At 39.0% G+C, this 17,961-nt stretch overlaps 1 protein-coding gene across 8 annotated transcripts in view; it reads left to right on the top strand.

Annotated features, from left to right (window-relative positions):
- Positions 1 to 17,961, top strand: part of LOC141766203 (coiled-coil domain-containing protein 33-like) — a 55,758-nt gene that overhangs the window by 790 nt on the left and 37,007 nt on the right. For 5 of the 8 annotated variants that reach the window (XM_074632846.1, XM_074632841.1, XM_074632848.1 and 2 more), the window contains exons 2-4: positions 363 to 538; positions 647 to 709; positions 1,296 to 1,422. In XM_074632846.1, coding sequence (XP_074488947.1) covers positions 1,398 to 1,422 — 25 coding nt within the window. In that variant the 5' untranslated portion in view covers positions 363 to 538; positions 647 to 709; positions 1,296 to 1,397. Of the gene's footprint in view, positions 1 to 362; positions 539 to 641; positions 710 to 1,295; positions 1,423 to 17,961 lie in introns of all 8 variants that reach the window. The other 3 variants (XM_074632844.1, XM_074632842.1, XM_074632843.1) reach the window with 3 other exon arrangements.

Here is a 17,961-nt window from a genome sequence, read left to right as displayed (position 1 = left end):
TGTTGTGGCTAGAACATCATAAACGAGCTGCTGCATGCAAACTTGAGGAAATGTTGTTGTGAAACATACAAAGGTTTGCTAATGTGGTCAAGTTCAAGACATTTTGCAATATATTTGATTAATGAAATTACAAGCAAACAATGCATCTGTCATTTGGGTGTGCCTTTTTTTGGATTAAATTCATATTTTAGGCTTTTAAAGTTAAAGTATAAGTTTGTGTTTTAGCTGTGTCTTAATGTTATGTATACTCAGTGACCTTTGGGACAACCTGCTGGGCTTTTTATCTGCTTTTTTCTGTCTCTCCATAGTTGCATCAACATAACAGTTACTGTATATTCTGACACATATTTCCCATGTTACAGAAGTTTTGTCACAGCGCAGGGGAGTCCCATCATGGTGGAAAGGACGGAGGCTGACTGTGAAGTTCAACTAGCAAAGGCATTCATTTCTGGTTCACACTGACCATTCAATGTGGTGATGGAGACTTCCTTCAGTCAAATTCTTGATGCACTGAATACCATTGTGCAGAAAAGTATGGGTATGGGTTTGCACTTTGCACAAAAAAACTAATTTGTCCATACCTTTGTCACAATTTGTTATTGCAAGATTAATGTAATCATGTGTTGTTGTGTTTCTGTAAGAACAGGAACCGTGATGTTCACCTGAACGCAGAGAGAGGCTCAGATCAAGAGGTCGATGTCGAGAGCTGGTGAGAGATGCTTTGTCATACTTTCTATCAACGGTCACATTGTGGCCTCACTGCGACTTTCTGTTGATCCACTGAAGGCAGCTGGTGTTCACTGTATCCCTTCATGAAGTCAGACCCTTTGTGAATAACATCATTGACTTGTTTTTTTTTGTAGAGGAGAGTGCTCTGTGTCTGAGGAAGATAGGAAGTTAGGCTCTATTAAAGTACCTAGACCGGTTCTGGGGTTACAACAACACCAGAGACTCATCTCATTCCTCTGCTTGGTTTACCCAACCAAGCAGAAAATCTCATCCCCTCAAATCCAGCCCCACATACATGTAACTGGAGCAGTTATTATACAAAATGTCACTACTAAAATAAGCTTCACGAATGCATTTCAGCCAAGACTCCACTGTATTTTCACTGCCTCATTAGTGGCAATAGTGCAGGGGCAGAGATTGTTTCTATTGACCTCAGAAATTAGATTCTGTTCATATGAACAACATCATTTGTATTTTAGGATGTGACCTTCAGGGCTTACACAGCTAGTAAATGTGTGTCCATTAGTCTGAATTCAACAACTGTTTGTTATTCTTCTCTCGTCTAGCTTCCTGCCGCCGACACTGAAGTGGAAATCTCAAGTGCAAGCTTTTTATGCATCCTAAAGACTCCCGACTTGTTCCTCCACACACCAAGAGATGACCTTCTTATGACCTTCCCTCCCATGAAAGCAAGTGAGTACACCCCCCCCCCTGACTGCTGTTTCCCAGTAATTTGGTCTACGGACTCAAAATAACTCTGGAGGAAGCAAAGTAATCATTATGCCACGAGGAAAAGCGCACCATCATAATTATTAACTAGCTGACTCCTGTTTTTTTCTTTTGAAAAACATGTAACTGAGTTAGCAATCTGCCGTCACAGCTGTCCCTATACAGAGAATGAATTAGATTCTGTAATAAAAGACATTATTTGAATTATACTTTGGAGACTGTAACAGCGTTTTAGCCAAGTCTAGTTTTGATTTAAGATGCCTCAGATGAATAAAACAAATCAAATTGTATCTGCTTTGAAATTCCGACATTTCATTGTTGGCAAAGTCGATTCAAATTGAGTAATATTGAGAAATATTGCCTCGGTATTAAATCATGCCTCCTGAAGGCCTCCTGGGTGCAGGGGGCTAATTACTAGGGATATTTTTCCCCGGCTCAGTCTGCTGCGCTGCCTCTGTCATAATCAATGAGCCTTGTAACACTCAATTACACCTTAATTGGATTTGCGTGTGTTCGAGGTGGAAAAACATGTACATTTGAGCGGACATGAAAGAACTGCTTATCTCTGTTGACAGCTGTAATGAAGTTGGATTGGGTCGACCAATTGTGAATTTCAGAAAAATTCAGTCAGCGTAAGCATGTTCCAGCACTTCCCCTCCCACTGTACACCCAGATGCACTCACATTTGGCTTGGTTAAAAACAGCTTGCATTCTAATTATAATGTTTAATTAATAATTTACACTTTGGCACATGGCCCTATCTAAATACAATGAGTCCACGTGTACTGTTCACACTGTTGTATACAGTGTGATTGAGCTGGTATTGTATGACTTTTACAGTTAACGGTAAATCTACACAGAAAAATCACAATGGTGCTGTTGTTTTAAAGGTGAATGGAAATTTAACCTTTTCTCTCTTTTTGTGTGAGGAACTACAACGATGCTGCATCTATTGTGCTTAATTTACTTACTTAGGATAAAACAGATTTCAGACATATTTGTAGAAACTGTCTAAGTTCAAGCAAAGATGTCGATACAGAGATTATAAGCTCCGGCAATGGTTTGAAATGGTATAAACTTCCTGTCTCCGAAGTGGGCGTGGTCATGGCATGTTCGCCTCTGTTCCCCTCCTTGTTTGGAAGTTTGGATGGATGAAAGCGGATTGGATTATATTTGCATAATGTATTTATATTTTCTTTTGCTAACATTTGATATTTACACAGCTACCAGCGATATTTAGCATTACGAAAATTAGTTAGCTAGGGCGTTAGCGAACGTTAGTTGCCAGATCTCACGAGAGTGTGTTGCTGAGACAGAGAAAGGTCTCGAACAAAGTTCATTTTCTCCAGATTCGTCTGTCTGAAAAATTTAATTTTAGTGTCACAATGTTCGGAAGATATGTGGCTTGTGACAAATTGGTCCAATATTTGCTTCGGTGACTATGGGGCGGAAGAATCAGTCATTAATCTGTGTTCACGTTCTCTTCTCCCATTGGAGTTAATACACTCAGGACCTGCCGCAATGGCGAAACCCGCGTGACACAGATACAGGAAACTGACTCTCAGTGCGCCGTTTTTCTGAACTGTTTCTGGTTCAAGCCTTTGGGTGGGTGTTTCATGACAGCAGTTGCCTGACATCCAAAGGCCGGTGTTGCTTGGAGACGTGCTGCCAACTTCTGCGCTGCGCTACTGACTGGAACACGTCATAGCTATGTATAGCCTATGTACATTGACATACGACCCCCTTTTTCAACACGCTCACATAGTATTAGTTATATACTGTTAGAGATTTAAAACATATAACCCTTAACAACATACAGGAGGTCCCTGTGTTGCTGTGTTTTCAATCTACTCAGAAAGTTGGAAGCCAGCAAGCAAGGCTAACTAGCTTCCCTCTCACCGAGATGGTAAACTGCCTGTGTGACCATTGGAAGTGATTTTAGAGACTATTTTTAGTGCCCATTTACAAAGATATTGAACAAATTATCAGTACTGATATTGTAAATTGGAACCAAAAACTCACACCTCCTGGAAAACCTCAGTGGTGGAGCTATCATGGCAGAAAAATAAACATGATTTAAATGTCTTCTTTTTGGTAATTACAATTTTGGTGAAATATGTAGGCCTACACGAGTCAAATTAAACACCAATATACAGTATATACTGATTTTATTTCAGTTTGACTTAACCTAACAGAGGTGATTAGTGTGATTAAATCTGAAACACTGATCCAGAGCACTCTCTGGCCCTATAATGGATTTTAATAATCTGTGGTAGATGGGCTTTCATATTGCATTTTCACATCCAAGGTTGATTGAACCTAAACGGCCACTAGAAAGAAAAAAAAATCAATTTCAGTCTCGCAGGTCGTTTCTGTTTTGATATATCGCTGTTATTGTTGGTAGGCCGGGGAGTGAAAGATTTATCTCCCAGCTTATGAGCGCTGAGAATGGGATGTTATATCTAAGGAGCCGGTGACAAGTACAAATCTTCCTGATAGTTATTAAAGTGGTCGTGATCACTTTGGCGCAGACACGCCGGTGTGCAAGCAGCGCTCAGTCTGTCACGATCCTGCTGCGACAGCCTGACAAGCGGCTTGAATTTACGGCGGAGAGGCAGGGTGGTGTCTGAGTTGCTGTGTAATAATCCTCTTTATAGGACCGTTTGGAGAACACCTTGGCAAACACGCTGCATGCACTCGAGAATTTGATTTGATTTTCATGAGCTGTTTATCTTAAATGGCAGTTAATGCTGAATGTTTCTACTGAAGAAATACTTTCTAGACATAGTTATGTAAATGTGCACTTGCCAGTTTATTAGGTACACCTATAATGTGTCTGTCGTGTGTGTATATGAGGGTAGACTAAATATGACCTTATAATATAATGCAAGGAAATTACAAATACTTCCCAAACACAGAACATTTCAAGCTTTACAAGAATGGTATTCATTGCAGGGCTGTTGTATTGCACTGCATTACATTGTACATGTAACTGTTAGCTTTGTTTATGGTGCTGTGTTATGGGTTGTAGTGAGATAAAGAGGATGAAACACAGAGCAAACAGAGGAAGGATATTATATCAACTAGTATTTATTGCTCTTTGAGACGGTATATGTCTGTGTGTGTTTTAGTTGGGGTGTTGTCCGTGTCAGCGTGATAGATGATGTCCTTGCCGTGGCCTCTATTTTGTCATTCTGTGTGTCTGTGTGTGTGTGTGTGTTGTTTGGGTGGTCTGTGTGAGCATAAATTTAAAGGCTTTGGTGATGTGGGGTCATGTGTGCAGGATTATTGGCTTGCTGTTGAATTTCGGATGTTGCAGTCTTATCTTATCACCTACAAACTAGAGTGTAGAGAGTTCAATCATATTGATAGGTTTCATGACCTTTATTTTTTTTCCCTGGATCAGGAGCATTGTTTGTTTTTATTTTGTACTTTGCTCTTTAAGAAGGATATTTCATTACTGAGGTGTTAGGGGAAGGCCAATTGGCTACACTTAGCTTTTAAACCTGGCTTTTAGTCAGAGAAACACAACAAATGTCTTGTATAGCAACAGAAAATGAAAGGCGCTGTCATCAGTTTGCACTGAAATGATGCACACACACACACACAATTTATCCCAAAAAACCTGCTATGAATATGGATTTCCCCGTCAAAGCAACACATCCTGTCTCAGTCTGACGGGGGATTTGCATTTCTCACATCTCAGAGTTTTTAATTATGAAATGAAATTTCACCCCAGCATGCCTAACATAATTGCTATCAAAATGAGAGATTTGCCAAATTGTCCCAAAAGAGCTAATTGAGGACAGAGAAATACTGATCAGTTTTTTTTAGGTTTGATTCTGAGCACACAAGATTTAGCATTTCATATGTGTGTGTATTGCTTATTTTTTAGCTTATATGTATAGTATGTTTTTATTAAATTCATAACATAAATACAGCTTCTGCCTGTGTCTGACTTCTTGTGTACAAATTGGAAACCATCCTACCTTTATTTCAGTATCCTGGTTGCTCTGATCACCACTGTGTTAAAAAGAAACCTTTAAAATACAAAAAGTATTGAACGTTTTGTGTATTTTCCATAGCTGGAATCAAATCTTAAGTGACTCCTCCATGGGGTTTGTAAATCCAATGTCTGGTTATTTTGCATGCCTTTAAGCAGAGCATCACTTGTGTCACAGGGCCTTTGAGTTTGACCAGTTTTCATAAGAGAGAATGCCTCCCAGTCTGCAAGCGTTAGATTTTTTCTGATGAATAATGTATTCATAGTCTGAAGCTGCAGACGCGTCTCACTGTGTGTTCAGAGATGCTTGACTTTCACACGTCTCTGCTGGAATGAGGCTGAATCAAGAGAGAAGAAATGTCTGTGATGTGAGGATATTTCTGAGGCTACATTAGGAGGTTTTATAATGGTGACTGTATGAACGCCCACGTATTGGCCTCGCAGGTGGAACTCTGGCTGATAGCAAGATTTACATATTTTTTTCTCCATTCTCCATTTTTCTCCATTCTGAAATTATAGTTTTTTAATGTCGTCATGATTATAATTGATAGCATACAGGGGATTTGCAATATTATTAAACCCATGTATAATATAAAACAATAAAATACACTAGTTTGCGATATATCCTGCATTTTTTTAAGCTTACGTTTTTGATCAACTGTGTCAGAGAAATGTTGAATTAACTCTATAGCAATTTTTACGCAATATTTTGCATTGTTGTTGTTGTTGTTGGATTCATTGAGCAACCTCCGGGTCTGACAAGTGAGGCCAATATAGATGTGCTGCCATCTATGAGAGCCAGCTGTCAATCACTCGCGAACTCCGACCAAATGGTCAAACTAGACAACGCTGATCAAATATAAATCAATACTCGTTAATTCCTATGTCTCGCCACAAATGTTTTCAGAATCATCTTGTAAAACAGAGCCATGAGGAAGTGCAGAAGTCTAGTTATCTCTCAGAACACTTGAATTACAATATGCTGAAAGGTTATTATGGAATTTTTTGCCCAATGATGCCAAAAAAGTGTTGCCTACTGAAGCTTTAATATTATATGTCTCTGCTCAACATGTTGGAGTCTTTATCATTATTCCTACAACAGCAATTATTATGGAGTTTGAGACTTCTGGGTTATAGCTGAAGTGGATCAATATTAAGGATCACATTGCTTCCATTGGGCACAAAAGCAATCAAACCTGTTTTCCTTTCATAACAGAAATGATTGTAGCATAGGAAAGATGGTTTCTTATCAGCGTAGGTATTGGTTTCTACCTGGTCTCCTGTCAGCGGAGGGATTTTGACCCGCAGTCATAAAATGTTCCTGTTCTGAGGTGTGTTACTGAAGCAGTTGTTTTCTGAGAACAGAGATAAATGCCTGGTTACTTCTGAGATAAGGGAATGTTACACTGTTGATGTAAATGCCTTTTATTACAGTTTGATTAAACAACAGATAATATTTCTACCTGCGGTGCGTTGATAACCTCGTCACATAAATTGTCTATATAACACAGAAAGTTGTAGATTATACATGGATTTGTGCAGGGAAGAGTTTCGTTTTGAGTTTCAAACACCAGTCCCATCCCCACTCCGTCACCATTAATGGATTGCAGCGATTGCTTTGAAGACGGGGAAGTGGTCAGCGCGATGATTTGTAAAAGTCACTTCAGCACAAATGGCCAGACGACCGGGAATCTGGGTGTTCTCTGAAGCTGACGGTAAATCCCGTAGAGACTGCAGTGCCGTCACACCGCGTAGGTCTCCTGGAAAGATCACTCACGCCAGACTCCATTAGCAAAAGGCTGCTCTCCACATGTCACCGCTGGAACAAAGGCACATGTATTCATCCAACACTAAAGGAGGAATGCTAGCAGCCATAAATAAGGTTTTGGTAAACACGGTCTGACACGAGAAAACGCTTGTGTAATTTATAAAATACAAGGTTTTGTAATGCTCAAACTGGAGTATTTGCTGTAGGGCTTGATTGAAGTGTTCAGATCTGCAATGAAATAACTTTCAGATAATCTGAACTGATGTGTTCAGAGTCGGGATCAGATGATGAAAGAGAGCGGTGATTCTTTAAGACAGGAGTTGATTGTCAAAGCAACATTTGTGTCACCTCCTGCTACTGTGTTGGTACTGTGTGTGTGCTGTTTCTTTCATGAAAAGGTGCTCTGCAATTTGGTGCTGTAGATGATAATATGTGATGTTATTTCTGCAGCTCAGCCTTTAGTGCACTATTGAATTATCCACACTAGTGCAGTGCCCGTTCCGAACAGGATTCTGGCCCCCAGAAGTTCTGCTTGCAGCTCTGTCGAGAACCGCGGTCAGTGTGAAGTTGATTGGATGACCGGTTCTGGAGATATGCGAAGGGCAGCCATACATACTGTACATACATACATACATACATACATACATACATACATACATACATAGACAGACAGACAGATGGAGATTCCTTCCTTTATAGTTAGATGATGCTGCTACAGCGCCACCTATTGGCCAAATGGCACCAAATTTGCCATGATCACTCAAATATTGTATCTACACGTATCCACCAAATGTGGTCACAACAGCACAAGGCTTTCAGGAGATATGACATTTTTTTGTAATATAAGCCCTACCCACAGCATTGGAGCTAACTTTGTGGGACAGCTATAGCAAAACTGAACGGAACATCAAAAATTGGTCCAGAGATATTCTGTACCAAATTTGGTGACGATTGCTCAAAATTTGTAGGAGTAGTTGTGAAAAATCAGATTTGGACAAAATTCAAATTGGTGGAAAATCACTTCAGACACGAATGGGCGTGGCTTATATGGATAGATTCGTCTGGACCGTCTAATATTTTAGACTTATGGTTCAAAAGTTGCAGGCCAAAACATAAAGTTCATTGTTATAGCGCCACCATCTGGCCAAATTGCACCACATTCGACACTGCACTCCCTGGGATCCTGAGCAATGCACCCGCCAAATGTGAAATAGATCAAGTGAGCAGTTCTTAAGATATGAGAATAACAGACAGACAGGTATAGTTAGATAGAAGAAATAAACATCGCAATCATTCAGCAGTAGTGCTTTTATGCACATTTTGGGAACATCTGCCAAGTATTATGTTACTGCATTTGTGATTATGGTTTCCCTGATGTATTATCAGTATTGGTTTTGATATCCAGCTGCTGTCACAGTGACATCATGGTATTGATTTCCCGGATGGCTACCGTGGAGAACTGAGTCACGTTTCCCGGAGAGGGTTGACGATAAGCCAGTAAACCCCCTGTGGGCATGCTATGGGCAGGGCAGACTACATCATGTCGACTTCTTATATTTTACACTTTTTTTTTTTTATTGCAAGGCTCTGAAATGCTGCTTCAAAGATGATTTATGAGACACTTTTCATAACATCACAGTCCTTACCTTCCTCAATAGGCTGAGATTGGATCATAAAAATGCCTCTTTGAGCTCAAGGAGTCAGCCCGCTCTCTTTCACGTGACCTTAATTAGAACGGCGGCAACAGATTGTCATTTGCATGAACGTGCCCCAGTGAGTAGATGGGAGGTGGCGTGCATATGGGGGAAGGATAGTGGCACTTCAGAGCCAGTTTGCTTAACAGACCCCAAAGGTGCAGTCAATTCAGATGTGTTGTTATTGCAGCTAATTATAATAGTGGATACATTTGCTTTGTCTTTCAAAATGAGAATAATTTTATGTGCAGAGGTGTACAGGTGCAATTTGTGTGAAATTAAAAATCTGAATTTATTTTATCAGATTTCTATATAGCGAATTCTTAAAATGTCACGCCGTTTACCATCTCCATTGATCCATTAATATGTACGACAGATAAAGAAACTCTACACAGCATCATTATTTTTCAAAGTGTACCCTGATCTTGACAAAAGATACGCCTTATACCTGCTGGGAATTTCTGTCTCTGGAGAACAGGAGCCGTGCAGCGCTGCAAGGACTCCTCCTTTCATTTAGTAGGCAGCAACATTTAGATGTTACATGCCTTCGGCTGTTTGCTTTCAAGTAAAAGAAAAGCCTTTGTTCTAGCATTGATGTAACATCTATTCTGTGGTATCAGATTGTGATTTTGTGTGGTTATTGCATTGTGTCATGAAATGCTTGTACCGTGTTTGTGTTTCCACTGAATGTCGGAGACTGAAAACATAATCTGCCCCATCAGGTATAGTCAATCAGGAAAAAAACAAGACACAACAACAACAGCGGAGTGGTTTATTGACCAGGTTTCTTGTTTTCGTGTGTGTTCAATAAATGTTCCCGTAATAATTAGAATCAAACATGTTTTTATTCTTATCAGAATCCATATCTTTTCTCTTAATAAGAACAAGGATTGTACAATATTACCTGCAGTTTTTGCCCTCTATGAGACAAATCATCTGCCCTGTTTTGAATTTGTTTTTGTAGATCATTATCTCTCTCATTTGTCAGGCTGGTTGTCAGTTATACACATGCTACTGGCCAGTTTAATATCTCACATCATCACTCATACTGTTATCAAGCGGCTAACTACGACTCATGCAAATATTGTCTGCAGTGATTTGCATTTGCGCTGCAGACACTGATCAATGCTCTATTGTGTCTGCACTTTCGTCTCCTGTATAACTGTAGTAGCACAACGATTCCCCCACATATTATCTCACATCACATGTATTTCTCTGATAAAACACAAGCCACAGAAAAGGGAAGAGAAATGTTTATTTTGCTGTACTCCATATCCACCGTTCCCCTGTATTGAGTATTGTGTTGACCGACAGCTAGAATCCCTGAAAGCCTCTGCTGACATGTTATTGCTCTGGGTCAGAAACAGGCAAACAGGAGTTAGCCTTCATTCTCCCCCATATCTCCTCTCTGCACTTCCTCCCTGCTTTTTTTTTTTTTTTTTTTACTGTCCACTATCTTTCTGCCTCCTTATAAAATGTCTCGCTATACTCAGAATTATTGACTAGTCTGGATTCCCGTGAGACTGAGCTAGTGGCGTGTTGTTGTCCATCAGCAGCAGCACACAGCTTTTTTTTGAATCCCCAAACCAAAATGATTTATCATGTTCAGAGTCAGAGGCTGAATCCGCCCTGCCATCTAATAACAGCTACATACTGTACTGATGGGCAGAAAATAGTGTATGAATAAATACATTTTGAATGAAATGAATTGGACTGCTTTAGATGTCTGAATGCTATATGCTGCATACAGTAAGAAATACGTTTATTTTATATATTCATATATATATATATATATATATATATATAGTACCTTTTGCTCAAACCATGTAATCAGTTGACCCAGTCACAATAACATTGACGATGTGAAAGTGGCGTTCTGGTGTAGAATGGAGCCCTCATTAATGTTATTAGTAACGTGTTTTTGTAGCTATGAGGTACAACTAAATGTTTGTCATGAAAAAAAGTCTGATTCTTGGTTTCCATTGATTGGCTTGTTTGTGTGTCAAAATTTGCACTTTGTCAAGGTCAATTCTTTGCAGGAAATAGCTTCTGCAGATAAAATACTGAGAGATATGACACACTATCTACAGTGACACGTATAAGTACAGAAAACACTTAAAGGAACAGTGCGTAAGATTTCGGGGGATCTATTTGCAGAAATAGAATATGATATTCATAACTATGTTTTCATTAGTATATAATCACCTGAAACTAAGAATCGTTGTGTTTTCGTCAGCTTATGCTATGTTCATACTACGAGCAACAAAAGCAACATAACAGCCAGCTACATTGTCACAGAGTTGCCGTTGACGTGTTGCTCAAGTGCATAGTTTTTGGACAACAGTGGACTCTATGGCATAGAGTAATACGCTACATTAGCCTTTGGCTACACAGAAAGTACTTTGGATCAATTCATTGTTGGGTTTTGTCTTTTTATGGGATTAGTTAACGATAATAAAACTATAGAATATCACCATCCTTTCACATAATTCAAAATTGAATGGCTAGTTCCTGTTGGTAATTAATGCATATACACATATATGCATAATGTGTTGAAAACTAATGATTACATTGACTCAGTTTCTACAGTGTGTCTCTAGTTGACTGTCAAGTTTTTATCTCATTTTGACATCACTCTCTCTCACATCTATTTAACTTTGAATAGTCTCCACACACACGTCTTGTTGAATCATTCAAACTTGACCGCAAGTTTTTGCCTCAATATTTTTATCTCTATAAGCTGATGAGGATATTCTTGGAAGCCACCTCTTCGTGATGGGTCGGTTTTCATCATAATTGTTTAAACTCTGCAACCTGAGGCTGCGCCTGGAAACCGCAGGTTGTGCGGGGGAATGTTGATTCACGTGGCGCTGGAGAAGACCTTGCTGCTGAAGATGAATGCTGCTTCATTGTGCTTCATTGTCCTCAACTAATTATTCCAGTGACAAGTGTGACATCACCCCCTCCCAGCTTTGAACAGAGGTTTTTGAACAGTATTGAGTGGCTCAAGGTTGCCGTCAGATGTGACTTTATATTGGCTTGAAACCCTGCTATGAAAAGCTGCTGCTGCACGTACAGCAGTATGTGTTGTGAAATTACCTGTTGCTTAGGAACCAGTGTGACTTGGTGCATGAGAGCAGGCTTTGCCAAGGTCTTTGAACACAGGAATCCTTCGACAAGTATTACTCAAATGTAAATTATTGATATTTTCTATGTATAATTTTGAAGCAACCTAACTATTTCATCTTCTTTGAAAAGATTTAGTACACCTGGAAATCTCTTGTTTTGCTAATATGAACATGGTTGTGAATGATAATGCCACAATCAGCATATATGGTGTTACTCATTCACTCCTTAGCATATTGTTTGCACATTTCACAACCACCCAAAGGGATGTGTAAAAACATATTTTTCAGGTTTACCGAGGATCTTGGGGATGGAGAGGCGTTGGGGAAACAACGCCCACATGTTCGGTCCTGGTACGAGGGTTGTCATTGCTCATTGTCACTGTGCATGGTGATTAAATCCTTCACCGCTGAATGAAAGACATGGTTCACAGCTATTATTTAACATAGTGTGAGTGTCATATCTGAAGTGTTACACAATACTCCTATTTGAAGATGACACAATCCCAATAATGAACAACATCTGGGACTCTTTTTTGTTTAGGCTGCTCTCAACACCGTTCGTAGCTATACCTACGAAAAGTATTATTTTCCTAAAGTATCTTTTCCTAAACCTAACTAAGTTGTTTTGTTGCCTAAACCTAACCAAGTTGTGTCTTGTAAAGATGGAAGTTTATTTTGAAAAGACTGTATGCATGTAACGTGTGGAAATTGACACATGTTGCTGGCCTTTCGTAGGAAAGCGCACGAAAAAATGAGGAATAACTTTATGTAAGATATCATACGAACTTTTGTATGAAGATTGTCTTGTGAACCTGAGTGCACTTTTCACCAGTTTGCAAGGCTTCAGCTATAGTTTCTAAAACTTATCTCTTAAAATGTGAGAATATTCTCATCAAATTATGAATGGGTCTTGCAATGTTGAGATTGATCCCCCTTTTTTTATTTTTTTTTTACTCCTTTGCTTCTGTTTGTATTTAGCTATGACATTTCTTTGGGGAAAATGTGCTAAACGTTTTCCACAAGAGACTTGATCATTTTGGAAACAAACAAAACTTGAACTAAAAAAAAATTATGTGTTATCCATATTTAAATAGCCACTCTGCAGTGTTTAGCCTTTGAAATAATAAATTATTATTAATTATTAATAGACTTAAGTAAAATGCCAATATATCCTAAAGAGGGTCTTGAATATGCTGGCAATTTACTACCAAAGAACACATTTAACTATGTGGCAAAGGAGGGTAACACTTGATAATTAATCTCCAGCTGAAATAAAAGGGCATCCAGCAAGTGATCCTTTACAATTAAGGTGCAATCAGGTGCAACATCACAGGTGTTGCCCGAGATAATAAAAAAAAAAGAAATGAGTAATTTTATCAATAAATAAAAGAAAGACCTACAAAAATATGCAGACACGTTTCTGAACTGAGAGAACTGTGTGGGGGCGAATTTACAGTCAGTGGATTTTAAAAGCAGCTAATCAAAGTATTATTATTGCACAAAGGCAAAAAAGGCCTGTCCTTGATTAGTGAATACCACTGAAGGAGTGTGAAGCCTCGGACACCGTCCCACCCTCTCTCCCTGATTAGCACTCCCACTGTGAGGAAAAGCGCGGGTCGAATGAAGGCGGCAGACGCAGTCGCCATCAGTGGGGGCAGCATCAGAGGAACAGCAGCACTTCAAATGGAGGTTTTCAAGGCATACAGTCATAAATTTTTCATCTGCAAGAGGCTTTGAGGCAGCAGAGGGGGCAGGCTCCAATTGAAGGCTTCTGACAACAAACCAGGGCTTTCAGAGACAAAAGGTAGACGGGGGAAGGGCACTTGAAATGAGAAACAACAAAAATCCTTTGTTTACAATAGATGAACAAAGAGCTGTAAACAAAGTCAGCGTTTAACTGCCGAAGTGGCAAATATCACGCCAGCAATCAAAAAGATAATGGCAGAGCAACAATTGTGAATACGTGTCTCAAATATTGGCTGCCACAACAACGAACTTGAATAGATTCATAAATTACAGTTTGTTTTGCAGTCATCTTATTTTATTGTGTGAACACTGAACAGCTTTTTCCATGAGGGCGTACAATGCACATTATTTAGTGAGCAAATATTATAAATGTTTTTAAAATCCTATAGTTGTTGTCGTACACACTCCCTGGCCACTTTTTACCATCTAATGCAATTCAACACAACAGCTCTGCCATAAATTCCACCTTTATGAAGTTTACGATGTTACATTTTTGGTGATGTTGTTGGAAATGTATAAATTCAAATACATGTTAAATATTGAGGTCATAGTTAAAGGTACTGGACTACATTATATTGACAAGTGTTTTTAATTTCTGTCCTCTGTATTTACCTACATGAGTGTTGCCGAATATTAGAAACACCTCTGAATATAATGCAGTCAGGTACAACCACCACCACTATGACCTCAGTGCTAAAACATATAATTGAGTAAACACCATGACGGTGTACAAAATACATTACAATTAATAAAGTTAATACTAATTAAACACTCCAGGCATCATGAAAATCGACTTCATAGCAGAACAGTATTGGATTGCATTAGATTGTACAGATGTATATAATAGGGGTGTCGAGATATACCGGTATTGACGATAACTGTGATATTTTTGAATTAAATATCGGTATCCTGTTGATAATACACACATGATAACATCATGTAAATAATCCAATACCTCCTTGATAGCTACAGACCCTCTCTCCACCTCCCTACACTCGTAGTTTGAGTGTGATTTACCAAAAAAGACAAAATGCACAATAAACAGAGTTAAAGATGAATTCGATTTTTTTTTTAATTGTCTATAGATATCGCGATAATATTATTATTAAATTGTGTAGTGAAAATCTGATTTTGGGACGGCCCTATTATCTAATAAAATGGTTGCTGACTTTTACACAGCAGTTCGTTGATTTTCATTGAACAATTTTGTCAAAAATGACGGCTTTATAATGGCACTCAGCTTTTATTTTTAAATGCACATTTCATGTACTTAAAGCTCACAGTATAATAATGTGAACACCTCTTATTCTAAGCATGAACTAGAGCCAAATGTGTATTTTTAGCACAGTGCTTTTTTTGGTAGCTGGTGTCTTATTAGTATTCTGTAAATATTGAATGGGCACTTTAAACACCCTGCTGTGCAAAGACGGCACACTATCTCTTTCAAAATTCAGAGATAAAAATATATTGCTCGTCTTTGTGCAACTAAACTTCACCAAAACCATCCTGGGCTTCTGTGTCATTATGTTACAGGCGACTCTTTATCTGCAGGGTGAATCAGAAATATGAACCAGTGCTGTGGTAAATGCATCCTGGCCATAAAACGCTGCCCCTCATCCCGTGAGCAGACAGTGGAGCTCTGCAGACCGCCTGCAAATTTAATGACTGATTTTCCCGGCACTGCTGAATCCTCTGGGTGCTGCAGAGTCTGCCTGGATGCTAATGCAGCCTGACATCTCCAGCCTTGTTTAAACAGCCCATGTTATCCTGAATGGGCTACTGCAACGGCAAATTAAAGGCAACTTTGATACGAAGATCTATCTCAACACTACTGCTCTACTTTTTCAGTACACTCAGATCTCAGCCTCGTCTGATTTGATCCTGAAAATATTGTGTAGGCAGTTTGTGGAAGATGACAGCGCTGTCCTCGTTTCAACACAAAATACAAGATTTGGCTCATTTACTGTTGAGTCGTGTTTTTATGTATGCAGCGTTCAGAGAATTTAACATGTCAAAGCACAATTCAATATAGTTTGATGCTTCATACAAAATTTATTCTCATACATTTCACATATAAGCCATCGTCTCAGCTGAGAGCAGTGACACACGCTCGGTAGAAAAATCTTCACATGCGTTCTCCTAAAAGGTTCATAAAGCTGACTTCAGATGATGCTTATTCTTTTGTTTAGAAAACATAATATGAAAATGTAGTTATTTTAAATGTTGTTTGACACTGGACCCTTGATTACTAGCCAGTTGATGTGCAGTAATCCCAGTTGTCCTTATAATATGGTTCATCTTGAAGTTTGGGAATCTAGAACAGATGTTACTTTTGGAAAAAAGCTTTATCCTCACTGTGGCAGTCAATTGTCAGTGTCACCACATCTCTGTGGAGATATTGCATGAATTAGAGATTATAGCTTCCTCACTGCTAATCAGTGGCTCGAGGCAGTTTGGCTTAATCCAATATATTTTATACGATTAAAGGATAGGTTCACATTTTTTAAAGTGTGTCTTAAACAGTGGGCTGCCTCCGGGTCTGAAAAGTGAAGCCATTGCAGAAGTGTCTTAAACTTGCAATCTTTCTTTCTCATCTGGTTGCAAAAAGAAGTCTGATTATATAGAAGTCTATGAGAAAATGACCCTACTTCTCACTTGATTTATTACCTCAGTAAACATCGTAAACATGAGTTTATGGTCTCAATCGCTAGTTTCAAGTCTTCTTCAATACAGCATGATGTTCATTTAGTAAATGATGGTCCCATTTAGAGTCACATAGACCATAAAGCAGGGTATGCTTTAGGGCGTGGCTACCTTGTGATTGACAGGTCGTTATCACGGTGTTGTCCGGTCTGGGAGTTGTCTGTGTTTTCGTCTTACAACTTTAACCCTTTCACAGTGTGTTTTCAGTTCATGAAAGTTAATTATAAACTTTTCGGTTGCGTAAAAATGTCTTATTCAGCGTTCAGTTGTACTTAGCTCCACCCTCTCGTGTCACTTCTGGTTACATAAAAACAAGATGCCGTTGGCCAAAAAGCCGAACTCAAGGCTTCAAAACAGCAGTCCACAAACCAATGGGTGACGTCACGGTGACTATGTCCTCTTCTTGTATACAGTCTATGATCTTAAAACAATACCAGACATGAACATATTTACGTCAAAACCGTTTTTGCTTACTGTAATCATTCCTTCTGTTCATTCCCCTTTTTTCTTGTTTCCATAGACAATGTTACCATGCTGAGCTGTGGCTTCAGCCTGCTGAAGCGTCATATTACTTTCATATACATTTTGAAATTTATTTTTGCGCACCTGACTATTGTTTTAAGACAGACTTGAAAAATTGTGAACCTATATTTTAACAGAATTGATCGTCTCATAGGGTAGGATTGCCCGATAAATGTTACTTCCCCTCACATACTTTGTCCTAAGTGAGAAAAACGCTCATGTGTTTATTAATTTCTAATGGATATTATGGGTCAAAATCCATTAATCCCAACCTGCAAGCCAGTTGAAAGGATTGTGAGTTTGACGAGTGATGGTGGAAACATGTATGTATGTGGTGAGTCCAGATCCAGCAGTGGCATCTAGATGAAGCTATGCATTTGTTGAAGAGATTAAGGGCGGCGTGGTGTCACAAGGGCGGTCAGGCCTCGAGCTGTATGACTGGAAGCAGGTGGCACGTTTCTTACGTCCTGGCTAAGAGGGATTAGGCCTCTGAGGGGAGAGGGAGCATATTTGATTAGCCTGTTCAAAGGATTGGTTGGATAGAGGGCTGTTCATGTGATTAGCCAGGCATTTTGAGCTGGACTGATTTCTGTGGAAGTGGGTTTTATAACATCTTGTGAAACAGAACAGTGCTATTTCAGTGGAAAGGACCTCTTGCCTCCTCTGGAATTTAAAAAAAAGCTGGTGAGACTCTGCTGCATGTGTGCACACAGTATGGAAAACAATAATGTACGGAGGAGTTATTTGCCTAATAGATTACTTGTTTGGTAGCATGTAAGTGGAATATGTTTTGTACATATAACTTTAAGCAGGGGAATCCATTTTTATAGTGATTATAGATTTATAGTGACTTAATTTGTGTTTGTGACGTTTAAAAATTAAGTTTTTTTGCTGGAAACAACCAGAGTTATGTTATAATGATATTAACGTGTAGTGTAT

The sequence above is a fragment of the Sebastes fasciatus genome, chromosome 4 (genome assembly GCF_043250625.1).
Source record: "Sebastes fasciatus isolate fSebFas1 chromosome 4, fSebFas1.pri, whole genome shotgun sequence".
Taxonomy (NCBI): Eukaryota; Metazoa; Chordata; class Actinopteri; order Perciformes; family Sebastidae; genus Sebastes; species Sebastes fasciatus.
The sequence above is the reverse complement of the archived record's forward strand: the minus strand, read 5'-3'. Positions and strand labels throughout refer to the sequence as shown.